General features: G+C 43.2%; 1 protein-coding gene across 3 annotated transcripts in view; it reads right to left on the bottom strand.

The window, feature by feature from the left end:
- LOC145351821 (kelch-like protein 3) overlaps window positions 1-16,568 on the bottom strand; it is a 114,939-nt gene that overhangs the window by 53,542 nt on the left and 44,829 nt on the right. For all 3 annotated transcript variants that reach the window (XM_080201498.1, XM_080201497.1, XM_080201496.1), the window contains exon 5: window positions 13,085-13,247. In XM_080201498.1, the coding sequence (XP_080057624.1) occupies window positions 13,085-13,247 (163 nt within the window). The remainder of the gene's footprint in view (window positions 1-13,084; window positions 13,248-16,568) is intronic.

A 16,568-nucleotide genomic window follows, 5' to 3' on the forward strand; every position in this document is an offset into this window, starting at 1 on the left:
ATTGGAGGATTGCGGATGTAGTTCCTATTTTCAAGAAAGGGAACAGAGATAGCCCGGGAAATTACCGACCGGTGAGTCTGACCTCAGTGGTTGGTAAGCTGATGGAGAGGCTTCTGAGGGACAAGATTTACGAGCATTTGGAGAGGTTTGACATGATCAGAAATAGTCAGCATGGTTTTGTCAAGGGCAGGTTGTGCCTTACGAGCCTGGTTGAGTTCTTCGAAAACGTGACTGAACACAGTGACGAAGGAAGTGCAGTGGACGTGGTGTACATGGACTTCAGCAAGGCATTTGATAAGGTCCCCCATGCAAGACTTCTTGCGAAGGTGAGGGGGCATGGGATCCAAGGGCCTTTGGCCTTGTGGATCCAGAACTGGCTTGCCTGCAGAAGGCAGAGAGTGGTTGTGGATGGGTCTTTTTCGGCATGGAGGTCAGTCACCAGTGGAGTACCCCGGGGATCTGTTCTAGGACCCTTGCTGTTTGTCATTTTCATAAATGACCTAGATGAGGAAGTGGAGGGATGGGTAAGTAAGTTCGCTGATGACACGAAGGTCGGTGGTGTTGTGGATGGTCTGGAAGGATGTCAAAAGTTGCAGCAGGACATAAATAGGATGCAGGACTGGGTGGAGAAGTGGCAGATGGACTTCAACACGGATAAATGTGTAGTCGTCCATTTTGGCAGAACCAATGGGATGAACGAGTACACTATCAAGGGCAGGAGTCTTAGTAGTGTTGAAGAGCAGAAGGATCTTGGGGTCCGGGTCCACAGGACTCTTAAATCGGCCTCGCAGGTGGAGGATGTGGTCAAGAAGGCGTATGGTGTACTGGCCTTCATCAATCGAGGGATTGAGTTTAGGAATCGGGAGGTAATGCTGCAACTTTATAAGACCCTTGTCAGGCCTCATTTGGAGTACTGTGCGCAGTTCTGGTCGCCTCACTATAGGAAGGACATAGAAGCTATTGAAAGGGTACAGAGGAGATTTACAAGGATGTTGCCTGGACTGGGAGGCATGCCTTATGAAGAGGCGAACTCGCTGGGGTCTTTTAAAAGACTTCTGGATGAGTATATGGAATTTAATGGGATTGGGGGTTATAGATAGGTCTATAGATTGGTAGGTGTTGATGTGATCGGTGCAACTCGTGGGCCGAAGGGCCTGTTTGTGCTGTATGTTCTATGTTCTGCAATCATCCAATCAAAGCAATTGCGCTTAGCTCCTGCAGCACATTTCCGACACTAGTTGCTAATCCCATTTCATTGGGGCACCTGTCAAAATAGTAAGCCACTGGAACTATAGGAAGAAAACACCGTCTGCCACTTCAGCCTGTTCCTAGTCGGTGCAGTCATGTTTTTCCCCCTACCCACAGAGAAGCCTGGACTTGAGGCGGCATAGTGATTAGCACTGCTGCCTCACAGCACCAGAGACCCAAGTTCAATTCCTGGCTTGGGTCACTGACTGTGATGAGTCTGCATATTCTCCCTGTATCTGCGTGGGTTTCCTCCAGATGCTCCAGTTTCCTCCCGCAGTCTGAAAGACATGCTGGTTAAGTGCATTGACCCGAACAGGCGCTGAAATGTGACAACTAGGGGAATTTCACAGTAACTTTGTTGCAGTGTTAATGTAAGCCTTACTTGTGACTAATAAATAAAACTTTAACTTTAACAACGTAGACAGATGGTGTGATGAGTTTCTAAGCCAATCACCAAGCATAAAATTCAACACCAAACTGATCTGTTGGTGACTACATGGTAAAGAAAATCCTTTCCGAGGATCGTCACCTTGCCGTGGTGGAGAGGCTTGCATGTCCCAGTGAACCTGAGACCAATGCCATGCGGAGCTCATAATCCTGGTAGGGCTTCCCATGGCAGCAAGGAAGGTTCCAGACAAAGAACAATGCAAGAAGTCCTCAATAGTGGAGCAGGTGGAGGAGGGCGGCAGCCCCCTATGGCTGCAGAGGTTTAAGACAGCTGCAATGGGGAAGTGACCCAAGTCATCATGGTGTGCCATGCCGCTGAATCCAGCCACCAAGGCCATGTGGAACCTGGCTCCACGCCAGAGTCCCCACAGTAAAGAATGTCATGCGCAGGTCTCCGTCAGGTAGAAGTATAAGCCCAGTGGCAACAGAGGATTGACAAGATGGGCAAAGCTGTGATACGTATTGTTCCCTGGCCAAGATTCTGCACAGAGGCTGTGGATGCGTGGTGGTCACCAGGTCAGGGGTGCCTTTTGGCAGCTGCATCTGCGACTGAGCTGCCCTGATCAAGTCTGACCAACATCATCCGCGATTTCAATGGACTGCCAACAATGACATTGCAATGAAAACATAGGGAAATAACGTAGCCTTCTTGGGAAGTGGGGTATTACCTGGACTAGGGCAGAGACATAATTCAGTTTTCATTTTAAAACCATACATTATATTTTTATAGCTCCAAAATAAATTTGTCTCCAGTAACAATATTTAACTGCCTAATAGATTTTCCACACCATTATTACAGCTTCCCACCAATAGGGTAGAGCATTCCTTGAAATGGTAGGGAAGCACAGTTACAGTAAGAAGTTTACATGGGACATTCCCAGTAAAAGTTTGGATACAGCAACTTATAGTAGGAATCACTGACAGCAAAAGCATGCAGATGCAAGTTATTTAATATTCTACTGATGGACCTTCACATAGACGTCAAGATCATGAGATTCATCAGGTTCATGAGATTCATCAGGTTAATGAGATGGGGATAACTGAACCAGAAGACAAAAGAATACATGTGATCAGTTTCTTTGTGTATGCTGATGTTAACTCTATTTTTCCAGCAACTCTCTTCATCCCTCCACTGGTTCATAGATCATCGATTCTACAGTGCAGAAGAATGCCATCTGGTTCATCGAGCCTGCACTGACAACAATCCCACTCAGGTCCCATCCCCGCAATCCCAAATATTTACCCTCCTAGTCCACCGATAGTAAGGGTCAATTTATCATAGCCAATCAACCTAACCCGCACATCTTTGGAGTGTGGGAGGAAATCAGACCACCCAGAGGAAGCCCATGTAGGCACAGGGAGATCGTGCAAACTTCACATAGACACTGACCCAAGCTGGGAGTCGAACCTGGGTCCTTGCTGTTGCGAGGCAACGGGGCTAACCGCTTTGCCACCATGCCGCCCTACCAATAGTTGCATTGTTCTCTGTTGCATTCTATTTGTCACCAATCTTGGATGAACCTCAATCCCCTCCTACTAATTCTTCAGTCCTTCCAGTAATTATGTCCAAGACCCTGCCACACACATAATTTCCTTGCCATCAGTTCCAAATCCCTCTTCATCTATTTACTCTGGCTAAACTGAAAATAGGTGTACTCAAGGTTGGCTTAAACAGAGGGCCACAGAGTTTAAGCAATACTTAGGATGCTAAGTATTACACTTACTTCATGGATTGGTGATTTAATACATCAGGTACTAAATCTACTAATAGCTAGATTTCCTTCACCTTAAACTTTGAATCCAAACTGTCCTTAACTGATAGCGGTTCCCTCCCAGCAAGGGCAAAACACATGATTCTTCAGAATTTCAGCACAATAATTGTACATTGGTTCAAAAAGAAAGACTTTAAAAATTGATTTCACTAGAAGCCCAGGAGTACAGTGGCATACAAGAGTTTAAACAAAATCCAAAGAATGTTAATTGCATCATGCAGTGCGTGTAAAATCATGTATTACAGAGGACTCATTACCATTAACATCGACCTACAGAACTTGCAGCAGACCAGTTGGATTCAATAAATTACTTCCTAATTACTAAACAAATAGAAATTCACCTCGGAGCAGCAAGTCACACAACTTGAATAATTTATTCACAATTAAATCACCTTTCCAGTAAAGCTTGTTCAAACTTATTCAATGTTCTTTATTATACCAAAGGAAGGTGGGACGTTTATGGACAAATAATCCATTTTTGTTGGGAAATATAATAGAATAGAAATATAATAGAAATGTGAATAAAACAGTGCATAAGCTGGGACAATACAAAAGGTTACATTAGAAGCCAACATGCACTAACAGTGTAGAAACTTGAAGCAAAAAGATTATTATATGTGGAGGTATTTTGGTGGTCAATCCTTGCTGTTTGAATTCAAACAGGAGTGGGAATGGTTTGATTTTCCTTTCTCTAACCAGAGTGCTGATGTCAATTTTCATTTCTCCCTTTCCATAGAACTGTCCAAGTTACAATATATCGGTTCAAATAACAAATTTTCCAACCCATGTTCGTTATAAAGCAACTAAATGATCAGCACTGCTGCCTCATAGTGCCAAAGGCAGGGGTTCAATTCTGGTCTCAGGTGACTGTGTGGAGTTCTCCCCATGTCTGCGTTAGTTTCCTCCAAGTGCTTCAGTTTCCTCCCACAGTCCAAGGATGTGCAGGTAAGGTGGATTGGCTGCGCTAAATTGCTCCTTAATGTCTCAACATGTACAGGTCAGGGGAATTAGCGGGGTAAATATGTGGGCTGACGAGGATAGGGACTGGTTAAGAGGTCTGACGGAGAATCGGTGCAGACTGGATGGCATCCTTCTCTACTGTTGGGATTCTATGATCTATATATTTTTCAGGAACTGAATTGAAGTGCTTCTTTACAAACCTCCTGAACAATCACAGCTAATTGTCTCCTACTTGAATTCCTATATTGCATTTAACACAAAAATACTCCAGAGTGCTTCACAGAAGAGTTACCAAATAAATTTTGCAAAATTACAAACTGTGAATTCATTTTTTAAAATGCTTTTGTGACATTAGGCCAGGATAATAAAATATAGTGTTTCACCTCAGAGGGTTTTGAAAAATATAACTGCTCTAGAAGACTAAACTGACACTCCCAAAACTGAAGGCAGGGATTATGATGCATGATCCCTGTCCCCAGTGCCCACTAACCAAAACGTAGGCAGCAGGACAATTCTGTGTTGTCTCCTGTTACAAATGACTTCAGCATATTGGTTGGCTGGATGCAAGAGCAAAATCCTAATGTTGTGATTGGCCAGCAACATTAACAGTAGCATGCACCTCATAAAGGGAAGATGCACTGTGGTTGCAGAAGGTGGTGCAGTGTGTAGTGTCCCTGCTTCAGTGTGGAAGCTCCAGGTTCAAGTGCCAATCCAGGGCTTGAAAGCCACAGATGATGTATTCATGATATGACCAAACAGGTTGATTACCCAACCCACTAATCCTCTCAGTATGTCTATGGCAATAAAAATGAACAGGAGAGTCTCCTGGTGATTCACAGAAATAATCAAAAACTAAAGTCAAATGTATTAGAGTGGGTAACCTAAAGCTTCATCAAAGAGAGAAATTTTAGGAAAAAGAGGGAGATGGAGAAGTGGAAATTTTAGCTAGGGAATTCCAGAACTTCCCTAGGCTTCATATTTTGCATAATAATAATAACAACTAGTATTAAGACAAAGGGAGGGTGATCTTTCCAAGATGCCACAGTAAGAGGACCAAAGAGTTATGGAACTGGAAAATTTCAGCTATAAGGAAGGGCATGTCATGAAAGGATTTATATACAAGTTTAAGAACTAGGAGCCAACGTAAGGCAGTGAGGGAGGTGGTTAGGAAGAGCAGGCAGCAGTTGGAAGGGGGAGCAGAGCAGCACAGTGAGTATAAAAAAACTAATTTGCCTCAGGATCTGCAGCCTAGTCTGCAGAGAGCAGAGCAGCACTGAATATAAAACTAACTTACCTTGGGGATCCGCGGCCTAGTCTGCAGGGAGAAGTCAGAGGTCGGAGCTGAGCAGCACAATAAGTATAAAAAAACTAACTTACCTCAGGGATCTGCAGTTTAGTCTGCAGACAGCAGCCAGAGCAGAGCAGCTCTGAGAGTATAAAACTAACTTACCTCAGGGATTCGTGGCCTAGTCAGCAGGGAGAAGTCAGAGCAGAGCAGCAGAGTGTACATTGTAAAAAAACCTGAAAACTGACGTCACATGAACATAGAACATTACAGCGCAGTACAGGCCCTTCGGCCCTCGATGTTGCGCCGACTAGTAGAACCAATCTAACGACCCTCTAACCTAAACTATTCCAATGTTATCCATATGCCTATCCACTGACCATCTGAATGCCCTTAAAGTTGGCGAGTCCACAACTGCTGCAGGCAGGGCATTCCACGACCTTACTACCCTCGGAGTAAAGAAGTGACCTGACAGCTGTGACCTGATTGTCTGGTAGGAAATCTGTACTAAATTTGAAAAAGAACACTGCAAGACAATTAATTGATTAATTAACTAAGTAGTGATGCTGGGCAGGTGATGTGCTGTAGCTGTATGATGTGGGAGTTGGCAGATTCCATTGCGAGCTGCAATGACCACATCTGCAGCAAGTGTTGGTTGCTCGAAGAACTTTGGCTCAGAATTGATGACCTGGAATGCGGCGGCACATCCAGGAGGGGGAGTTACCTGGACACATTGTTTCAGGAGGCAGTCACACCCGGTAGATTAAACACCTCTAATTCAGTCAGTGGTCAGGGACAACAGGATGAAACTGCAAGTGAGGCAGGTACAGGGATACTGAATTCAGGAACGGAGGATCTCTTGACATTGTCCCACAGGTATTAGGTACTTGCTCCCAGTGTGTATGAGGAAAAGGGCTGTAGAGAGGATTAGCTAGCCAACCACTGCACTGAGATACAGGGGGCCATTCAAGAAAGGGGAGCAAAAAGACAAGTGGTAGTTGTAGGGAATTCTATAATTAGGGGGATTGATAGCATCCTTTGCAAGCCAGATCCTGAGTCCTGCATGGTATGTTGTCTGCCCGGTGCCAGGGTGAGGGACATCTCTGACCAGCTTACAAGGATATTGGAGTTGGAGTGGAAGGGGAGGATCCAGTTGTTAATATCCACGTTAGGACAAACAACATAGGCAGACTAGGAAAGAGGACATTTTTGGGGATTATCAGGCACTGAGATCTAAATTAAAAACAGGGTTATAATCTCTGGATTACGACCCTAGCAACGTACGAATTGGCACAGGGATGAGAAAATTAGGAAAGTAAACACACGACTACCGAAGTGGTGTGGGAAAGCGGGGTTCCATTTCAGTATTGGAACAGATGGGGTCTGTGCCATTGGGACGGTCTCCACCTGAACTAATCTGGGGCCAGTGTTCCAGCAGAAAGGATAAATAAGATGGTCACAAGGACTTTAAACTAGCAAGTCGGGGAAGAAGGGAAGGGTAAAACTACGGGAAGTATAATGGTTAATGGAAAGCAAAGCAGCAGGTTAGCATGTGGGGAGAAGGTTTCAACTGCATGGAAAATTATGAAAAAAATTAGAAGGAAGGAAAACTCATAAGAACATAAGAACTAGGAGCAGGAGTGGGCCATCTAGCCCTTCGAACCTGCCCCGCCATTCAATAAGATCATGGCTGATCTGTCGTGGCTCAGTTCCACTTTCCCGCCTGGAGATGTTAGGATTCAAAAGGTATTAAAAACTAGCAGAAGGGCACTTTACCCTAAATGCTCGTAGAATTCGAAACAAGGTAAATCAGTTGGTGGCACAAATCATCATAAATGAGTTTGACGTAGTGGCCATTACAGAGACATGGTTGCAGGGTGGTCACGACTAAGAGTTCAATATCCAGACTGTTTGGAGGGACCGACAGGAAGGTAAGGGAGGTGGTGTAGCTCTGATATTTAAGAATGACATCAGGGTGATAGTGAGAGATGATACAAGTTCTATCGAGAAAAAAGTTGAATCATTTGGATGGAAATTAGAAATAGTAAGGAGAAAAAGTCTATAGGCCACCAAATAATGCCATCATGGCAGGGCTAGCAATAAACAAAGAAATAACTGATGCATGTAAAAATGGTGTAGCAATTTTCATGGGGGATTTTAATTTACATGTCGATTGGTCAAACCAGGTCAGTCAAGGCAGCCTTGAGAAGGAGTTCATAAAATGTATCCACAATAGCTTCCTCAAACAGTATGTAATGGAACTACAAGGGAGTAAACTATCCTAGATCCGATCCTGTGTAATGAAACAGGGATAATTAATGATCTCACGGTTAGGGATCTCCTCGGAAGAAGCAATCACAGTATGGTTGAATTTAAAATACATGTGGAGCATGAGAAGGTAAAATGCAATACCAGTGTTTTGTGCTTAAAAAAAGGAGACTACACTGGGATGAAGGAGGCAGCTAAGGGAGACTGGGAGCAAAAACTTTATGGTGGAACAATTATAGAACAGTGGAGGACTTTCAAAGCAATTTTTCACAGCGCTCAGCAAAAGTATATACCAGTGATAAAAAACTGTAGAAAAAGGGATAATGATGTGGGTATGCCGGCGTTGGACTGGCGTAAACACAGTGAAAAGTCTGACAACATCAGGTTTAAGTCCAACCGACTTATTTGATAATATACTCACAAGCTTTCGGGGTTAGCCCCTTCGTCAGGTGAATGGAGAGTTCTGGCCTCAGACAGAGCATATAAAGCACAGACAGTTTAGAGATTACTGATTAGAATGCGAATCCTTACACCTTACCTGCTGTTCAAGACCTGAAGTGGCTGATAATGTGAGTGGAAGGAGCACTGATCACAGTTTAAAGAGATGTGTATTGTCTCCAGACAGTACAGTAAGTGAGGTTTTGCAAACCCAGGAAAGTCACGGGGGTTACAGATAGTGCGACATGAACCCAAGATCCCTGTTGAGACCGTCCTCATGTGTGCGGAACTTGGCTATCAGTCTCTGTTCAGCGACTCTGCGCTGTCGTGTGTCGTGAAGGCCACCTTGGAGAATGCTTACCCGAAGGTCAGAGGCTGAATGCCCGTGACCACTGAAGTGTTCGCCAACAGGAAGGGAACAGTCTTGCCTGGTGACTGTGCTTTATATGCTCTGTCTGAGGCCAGAACTCTCCATTCACCTGACGAAGGGGCTAACCCCGAAAGCTTGTGAGTATGTTATCAAATAAATCGGTTGGACTTAAACCTGGTGTTGTCAGACTTTTCACTGTGAAAAAGGGATAACCAGCCATGGATATCTAAGGAAATAAAGGAAGGTATCAAATTGAAAGAAAATGCATACAAAGTGGCAAAGATCTGTGGGAAACTAGAGGATTGGGAAATCTTTAAAAGTCAACAAAAAAAGCTTTAAAGAAAAATAATTCAGATTAGAAGAGCAAACTAGCTCAGAATATAAAACAGACTGTAACAGTTTCTACAAATAAATAAAACAAAAAAGAATGGCTATGGTAAACACTGATCCTTTAGAGAGTGAGAAGGGGGATTTAATAATGGGAAATGAGGTTGAAGCATTGAATAGTATTTTGTGTCGTCTTCACAGTGGAAGACACAAATAACATGCCAAAGGTTGATGACAAGAAGCTATGGCAGGTGAGGACCTAGAAATGATCACTAAAGTAATAGTGTTGGGCAAGCTAATGGGCTAAAGGTAAATAAGTCTCCTGGCCCTGATGGAATGCATCCCAGGGTACTAAAAGAGATGGCGGGGGAAAATGGTAAATGCACTCATGGTAATTTACTAAAATTTGCTGGACTCTGGGGCAGTTCCAGCAAATTGGAAAACAGCAAATGTGGTGCTATTGTTTAAAAAAAGAGGTAGACAAAAGTGGGTAACTATAGGCCGGACAGCTTAACTTCCGTAGTGGGGAAAACGCTTGAATCCACCATCAAGGAAGAAATAGCGAGACATCTGGATAGAAACTGTCCCATCGGGAAGTTGCAGCATGGGTTCATAAAGAGGTCATGTTTGACTAATTTACTGGAATTTTTTGAGTGCAATGGACAACGAGGAGCCGGTGGATGAGGTGTATCTGGATTTTCAGAAGGCATTCCATACAAAAGGCTGCTGAATAAGATAAAGGTGCACGGTGTTACAGGTAATGTATTAGCATGGTTAGAGGATTGGCTAACTAACAGAAAGGGGGTAAATGGGTGTTTTTCTGGTTGATAACTAGTGGTGTGCCTCAGGGATCAGTGTTGGGACTACAATTGTTTATGATTTACATAGATGATTTGGAGTTGGGGACCAAGTGTAGTGTGTCAAAATTCGCAGGTGACACCAAGATGAGTGGCAGAGCAAAGTGTGCAGAGGGTGCTGAACTTCTGCAAAGGGATATAGATAGTTTAAGTGAGAGGGCAAGGGTCTGGCAGATGGAGTACAATATTGGTAAATGTGAGGTCATCCATTTTGGTAGGAACAACAGTAAAACGGAAACAGTAAACAGTAAAATTTAAATGGTAAAAAATTACAGCATGCTGCTGTGCAGAGGGGCCTAGGCGTCATTGTATAAGAATCACAAAAAGTTGGTTTGCAAGCACAGCAGGTAATTGAGAAGGCAATGGAATTTTGTCCTTCATTGCTAGAGGGATGGAGTTTAAAAACAGGGAAGTTATGTTTCAGCTTTATTAGGTGTGGCCTCACCAGTACTTGAGCACTGTGCACAGTTTTGGTCTCCTTACTTGAGAAAGGATATGCTGGCATTGGAGGGGGTGCAGAGGAGATTCACTAGTTTGATTCCGGTGTTGAGAGGGTTGGTTTATGAGGCGGGACTGAGTAGCTTGAGACTATACTCATTGGAATTTAGAAGAATGAGGGTGGATCTTATAGAAACACACAAAATTATGAAGGGAATAGATAACAAATTGATTTCACTGGCAAATGAAACCAGAACAAGGGGGCATAGCCTCAAACTAAGGGGGACCAGATTTAGGACTGATTTGAGGGGGAACTTCTTCACCCAAACGGTTGTGAACCTGTGGAATTCCCTGCCCAGTGAAGCAACTGAAACTACCTCGTTGAATATTTTTAAGGCAAGGATAGATAGATTTTTGAGCAGTAAAGGAATTAAGGGTTATGCTGAGCGGGCGGGAAAGTGGAACGGAGTCCATGAAAACACCTGTGACTGTGTGGCCAAATTCTCCTCGAACTCGCATTTCAAGTTTGCTGATGATACCACTGCAGCAGGTCAGATCTCAAACAATGATGAGACTGAGTACATGAATGAAACAGATCTTGTGAGCTGTGCGACAACAATAATCTCTCCTTCAATGTCAACAAAAGGAAGGAAATTGTCATCGACTTCAGGAAGGGTAGTGAGGAACATGCCCCTGTCTACATCAATGGGGCTGAAGTAGAAATGGTTGAAAGATTCAAGTTTTTAGATGTCCAGATCACCATCAACCTGTCCTGGTCGCCCCATGCTGACTAAAGAAAGAAAACCAACGCTTCTACTTTCTCAGAATACTAAGGAAATTTGGCATTTCAGCTACAACTTTCACCAACTTTACAGATACACCATAGAAAACATTTTTCTAGTTGTATCACAGCTTGGTATGACTTCTGCTGTGCCCAAGACATAATTAAGGACCCCATGCACTGAGACATACTCGCTTCCACATTCTTCTGTTGAGAAAGATACAAAGATCTGAGGACAAGTACCAACCATCTCAAGTACACTTGGGTCACTGTCTGTGTGGAGTTTGCACATTCTCCTTGTGTCTGCATGGGTTTCCTCCGGGTGCTCCAGTTCCCTCCCACAGTCCTAAGATGCCCTGCTGCTGTCAGACTTTTGAATGGACCTATCTCACATTAAGTTGATCTTTCTCTACACCCTAGCTATGACTGTAATACTACGTCCTGCACTCTCTCGCTTCCTTCTCTATGAACAGTATGTTTTGTCTGTATAGCATGCAAAGAACAATGTTTTAGACTGTATACTAATAAATGTGACAATAAATCAAATCAAAGATTAACCATAATCTTACTGAATGGTGGAGCAGGCTCATCAGATAGACAGTCTACTCCTGCTCCTACTTCTTATGTTCTTATGTAGCAGAGTTTCTCACGAGTTTAAATTCCTGGTAGACGCAGAGCAATGAAATAGTCATTTCTGGAGTTGACAGAGATATGGAGGAGGATTTCACTGGCAGATAGGCAGAAATGAGAGTGGGTTTCGACAATGTTGTAAGCAGTCTTTGTGACAGAGTTGTGGAGTTTTGAATTGTGGAGCACAATCTAAGACACTGGCTAAAGAGATCTGTCAAACCATTGAAAAAGTAGAGAGTTTGTTCCCGGGGCTGAAGTCAATGCCTTCAATTTTCCAAACATGAGCTGGAAGAAATTAGGTTAATTTATAGAAATCATAGAAACCCTACAGTACAGAAAGAGGCCATTCAGCTCATCAAGTCTGCACTGATCACAATCCCACCTGGGCCCTATACCCATATCCCTACATATTTACCCACTAATCCCTCTAACCTATGCATCTGAGGACACGAAGGGCAATTTTTAGCATGGCCAATCAACCTAACCTGCACATCTTTGGACTGTGGGAGGAAACTAGAGCACCTGGAAGAAACCCACGCAGACACATGGAGAATGTACAAACTCCACACAGACAGTGACCCAAGTCAGGAATCAAACCCAGGTCCCTGGAGCTGTGAAGCAGCAGTGCTAACCACTGTGCAACCGTGCCACCCAATATCGAAGGCTAGATGCTGGATAGTCTGGCGACACAGGTCTGTGTGACATTGAGACAGCTATTTGAAGGTATGGTTAGTGTTGTTAATTCTACACGGAAATTGACCCTTTGCATTTGGATGAGGTTGCCAAAGGACAGTAAGCAGATGAGGAAGAGGAGAGAGAGCCTAACAGAGGACAGGCAGTCCAATGGTGCTTGAGGTGGAAATTAAACTAACAGTTTGGAGAACAAACTTTCTTTACTGCTGGTATAAGTGACCTTGCTGGTGGGATTCATTTTTCTGCTCCATTTTCTTTCTTGTTCTTTCCCAACATCACTTGTTCAAATTCCATTTCTAACTTTTCCCTGGCTTGATGAAAAAATCATCAACCCAAAACATTAACTTCTGCTTCTCTCTCCATTGACGCTGCCTGACCTGCTGAGTATTTCCAGCATTTTTTGTTTATATTTCAGATTTCCAACATCCGCACTATTTTGCTTTTGAACAAAACTAGATCATTGGGTCAAAACTGGGTTACAATTTCAAAAATGGAAGTTTAAGAATGCTTTCACATTGTCCTGTGCTTTGTTTTGTGATTTTAACAAAACCAAAAGTGAACAGTGCCCACCTGCATATGCATTGGCTTCATTCAGCAGCTCTGTGCATGTGTGAACATCTGCAAATGCTCGAATTCCGAGACAGTTGGTTGGATGTAACTGGGATTGTAGAAAATCACAACAAGCAGTTCGTACATCCATTAGCTGTAACAGACTGGCTGCGGGCAAAAGCACCTAAAAGGCAAAAATGAAAAGCAAATGAGATTCAAACTCCAGCTTGGATATCGTGTAGCCCTCTGTCGGGAAAAAGGTCTCAATTCCAACAGATTAACATGACGTCAAATACACAAATAAACCCATCCTATCACATTTAACTGAAGAGACCACAAGAGACAAGCTGCGCTTTAATCCCATCGTAGTGGAAACACAAACCACTACAAACAGCTAAATCTCATTTTATAATGCTCAGCAATAAAAGATGCTTAAAACAGGCAAATCTCCCATGAGAAAGAAAAGAAAACCACAATTCTGAAAATGTTTCATTTATTCACATTATACTCTATGTTTACAATTTATATAAAGAATGTTACAAATTTGAGCAACTTTCATTAAAAATTCAACATTCCAAACACATGCCACCAGCGGCACGGTGACACAGTGGATAGTACTGCTGCCTCAAAGTTCCAGAGACCTGGATTCAATTCCCAACTTGGGTCACTATCTGTGTGGAGTTTGCACATTTTCCCCGTGTCTGCATGGGTTTCCAGTGGGTACTCCAGTTTCTTCCCACAGTCCAAAGATGTGCGGTTAGGTTGGTTGGCCATGCTAAATTGCCCTTAGTGTACCAGGATGCATAGGCTGGAGGGATTAGCGGGGTAAATACGTCGGGCTACGGGGATAGGGTCTGGGAAGGATTGTTGTTGGTGCAGACTCGATGGACTGAAATACCTCCTTCTGTACTGTAGGAATTCTACGACCATCATTCTGACTTTTCTACAACCCAATCTCATCAATATAATCAAACATCTTGCTTTACAGAGATAACGTAAGCACTGAGGCCAATTTTAACTCATATAATTTCCTTTGCACATTTCTATCAAAACGCCTCTGATGGATGGCAAAAGGGACAGAAAACAGTGAATTAAAGTTCCTGCTTTGTCAATGGGATTTAATCTTTGACTCTGGAAAAATAAAATGGAAAATTTTGGATTTTTTTTAATACATCGACTACATATTTCATAGGATCTTTCAGATTCCAACTGCTGAACCTATAAATGTGGTTTCTCGAAGTAATGCCGCAAGCTCGACCCTCAATAATCAGTTGAGTTTCTTTCTGGTATGAAAATGTTAAACAAATTAAACCAATTCTCTGAGCACATGAGATCACCACAGCAGTCATCCATGTAATCAGCCCTGAAAATGCAAGATGCCTGAAGTGCTACATTACTCCACATGCAACAATAGTAATCTGCCATACAAAACTGGAATTTACAGCCAGTTGCTAGAAAAACCTGCTTACACTAGACATTTTTTTAATCATTTCCATTATTGTTATTCACTTAGTTTTCATTTTACAACATAATATTCACCCAGGGAAACACTGGTGTGTTGCAAGGTGATAAATGCAAGGCTTCACTAGCGAGGCTCTGTCACTGATTCCAAGTTAAAAAGGTACAGATGGCAATAAATCAAGATCTGTACTACCTTGGTTCATAACAACTTCAATGTTTAAAAATATTTCAACAAGATAAAGCAAATTTAGGATTAATTCTAGCTGAGGGAAGTTTGCTCTGCTTGTGTATAGTTGATGTTCCAAACAAGGTCCAAAATTTTCCATTTTGTTTTTCCAGAATCAAAGATTAAATCCCATTGAAAAAGCAGGAATGTCAATTCACTGCTTTCTTTTCCTTCTGCCATCCATCGGACGCGTTTTGATAGAAATGTGCAAAGTAAATGATCTGAAACGTTCATGTAGATACGGCAACTTTAAAAGGGAATGTCTGACCTCAGTCTTTGCAGATCAGATGTTACAAACAATTTTTCTCATCCTTTTGTGGGGTGTGAATGTCACTGGCAAAGCCAACATTTATTGCTGATTCCGAACAGCCCTCAAGAAGATGTTGGCGAGCTGCCTTTTGGAACTGCTCAGTCCATCTGGTGTTGTTACAATGATGTCAGGAAGAGAGTTCCAGGATTTTGATACAGCAACAGTGAAGAAGCAGAGATGTAGTTCCAGGTCAGGTGGCTGGGAGGGGAACGTGCAGGTGGTGTTGCTCTCGTGCACCTGTTGCCCTGTCCTAGGTAGTAAAAGTCATGGATTTGAAAAGTGCTGTCGAAGGAGCCTTGGCTTGATAGTACGCACTACTGCCACTCTGCAACAGTGATGAAGGGAGCAGATATTTATTATATTAATGGTGTGCTTTGTCCTGGATTGTATAAGAACATAAGGACATAAGAAATAGGAGCAGGAGTAGGCCATCTAGCCCTTCGAGCCTGCCCCGCCATTCAATAAGATCATGGCTGATCTGTCGTGGCTCAGTTCCATATTCCCGCCCTCTCCCCATAACCCTTAATCCCCTCTCTTATCAAAAACCCATCAACCCGCGTCTTAAAAATATTTAGCGAGGTAGCCTCCACCACTTCAACGGGCAGAGAATTCCAGAGATTCACCACCCTTTGAGTGAAGAAGTTCCTCCTCAACTCCGTTCTAAACCGCACCCCCCCCCCCCCCCTTTATCTTGAGGCTGTGCCCCCTTGTCCTACTATCCTTTCTGAGCAGGAAGAGTCTCTCCACCTCTATTCTATCTTCTCAAATATTGTTGGAATTGCACTTATCCAGGCAAGTGGAGTGTATTCCATCACATTCCTAACTTGTGCCTTGTAGGTGGTGAACAGGCTTTGGGGAGTCAGGAGGTGAGTTTATTGTCATAGAATTCCCAACCTCTGATTTGTTCTTGTAGCCACAAAATTTGAGAGACTGGTCAATGGTAACCTGTTCAGAGTATTGATGATGGGAGTTTCAGCCAAGACAATGTCATTGGATGTCAAGGGGAAGTGGTTGCACTCACTCTTGTTGGAGATGGTCATTGTCTGACACTTGAGGTACAAATGTTACTAGCTATTTGTCAGCCCAAGTCTGAATGTTGCCCAGGTCTCACCACAAATGGACACAAACAGCTTCAGCATTCCAATTGCAAATGGTACTGAACATTGAGCAATCACCATTGAACATCCTCACTTTTGACCTTATGATGGAGGGAAGCTCATTGACAAGCAGCTTAGTAGTGGTGAAACTCCAGAGTGATGCCCTGGGTCTGTGGTGACTGGCCTCCAATATCCACAAACAATATCCTTTGTGCTTGGTGCAACTCTAATCAGTGGAGAGTTTTCTTTCCGATTTCTGTTGATTTTAATTTTGCTACAGCACCTTAATGCCATGTTCAGTCAAATACTGCCTTGATGTCAAAGGCAATCACTTTCGTAACTTTGGAATTCAGATCTTTGGCTATGTTTGTACCAAGGTTGTAATGAAGTGAGGAACCAAAAGGCCTGGCA

Source organism: Carcharhinus amblyrhynchos, chromosome 13 (assembly GCF_965287045.1).
Source record: "Carcharhinus amblyrhynchos chromosome 13, sCarAmb.v2.hapA, whole genome shotgun sequence".
NCBI classification, from domain to species: Eukaryota; Metazoa; Chordata; class Chondrichthyes; order Carcharhiniformes; family Carcharhinidae; genus Carcharhinus; species Carcharhinus amblyrhynchos.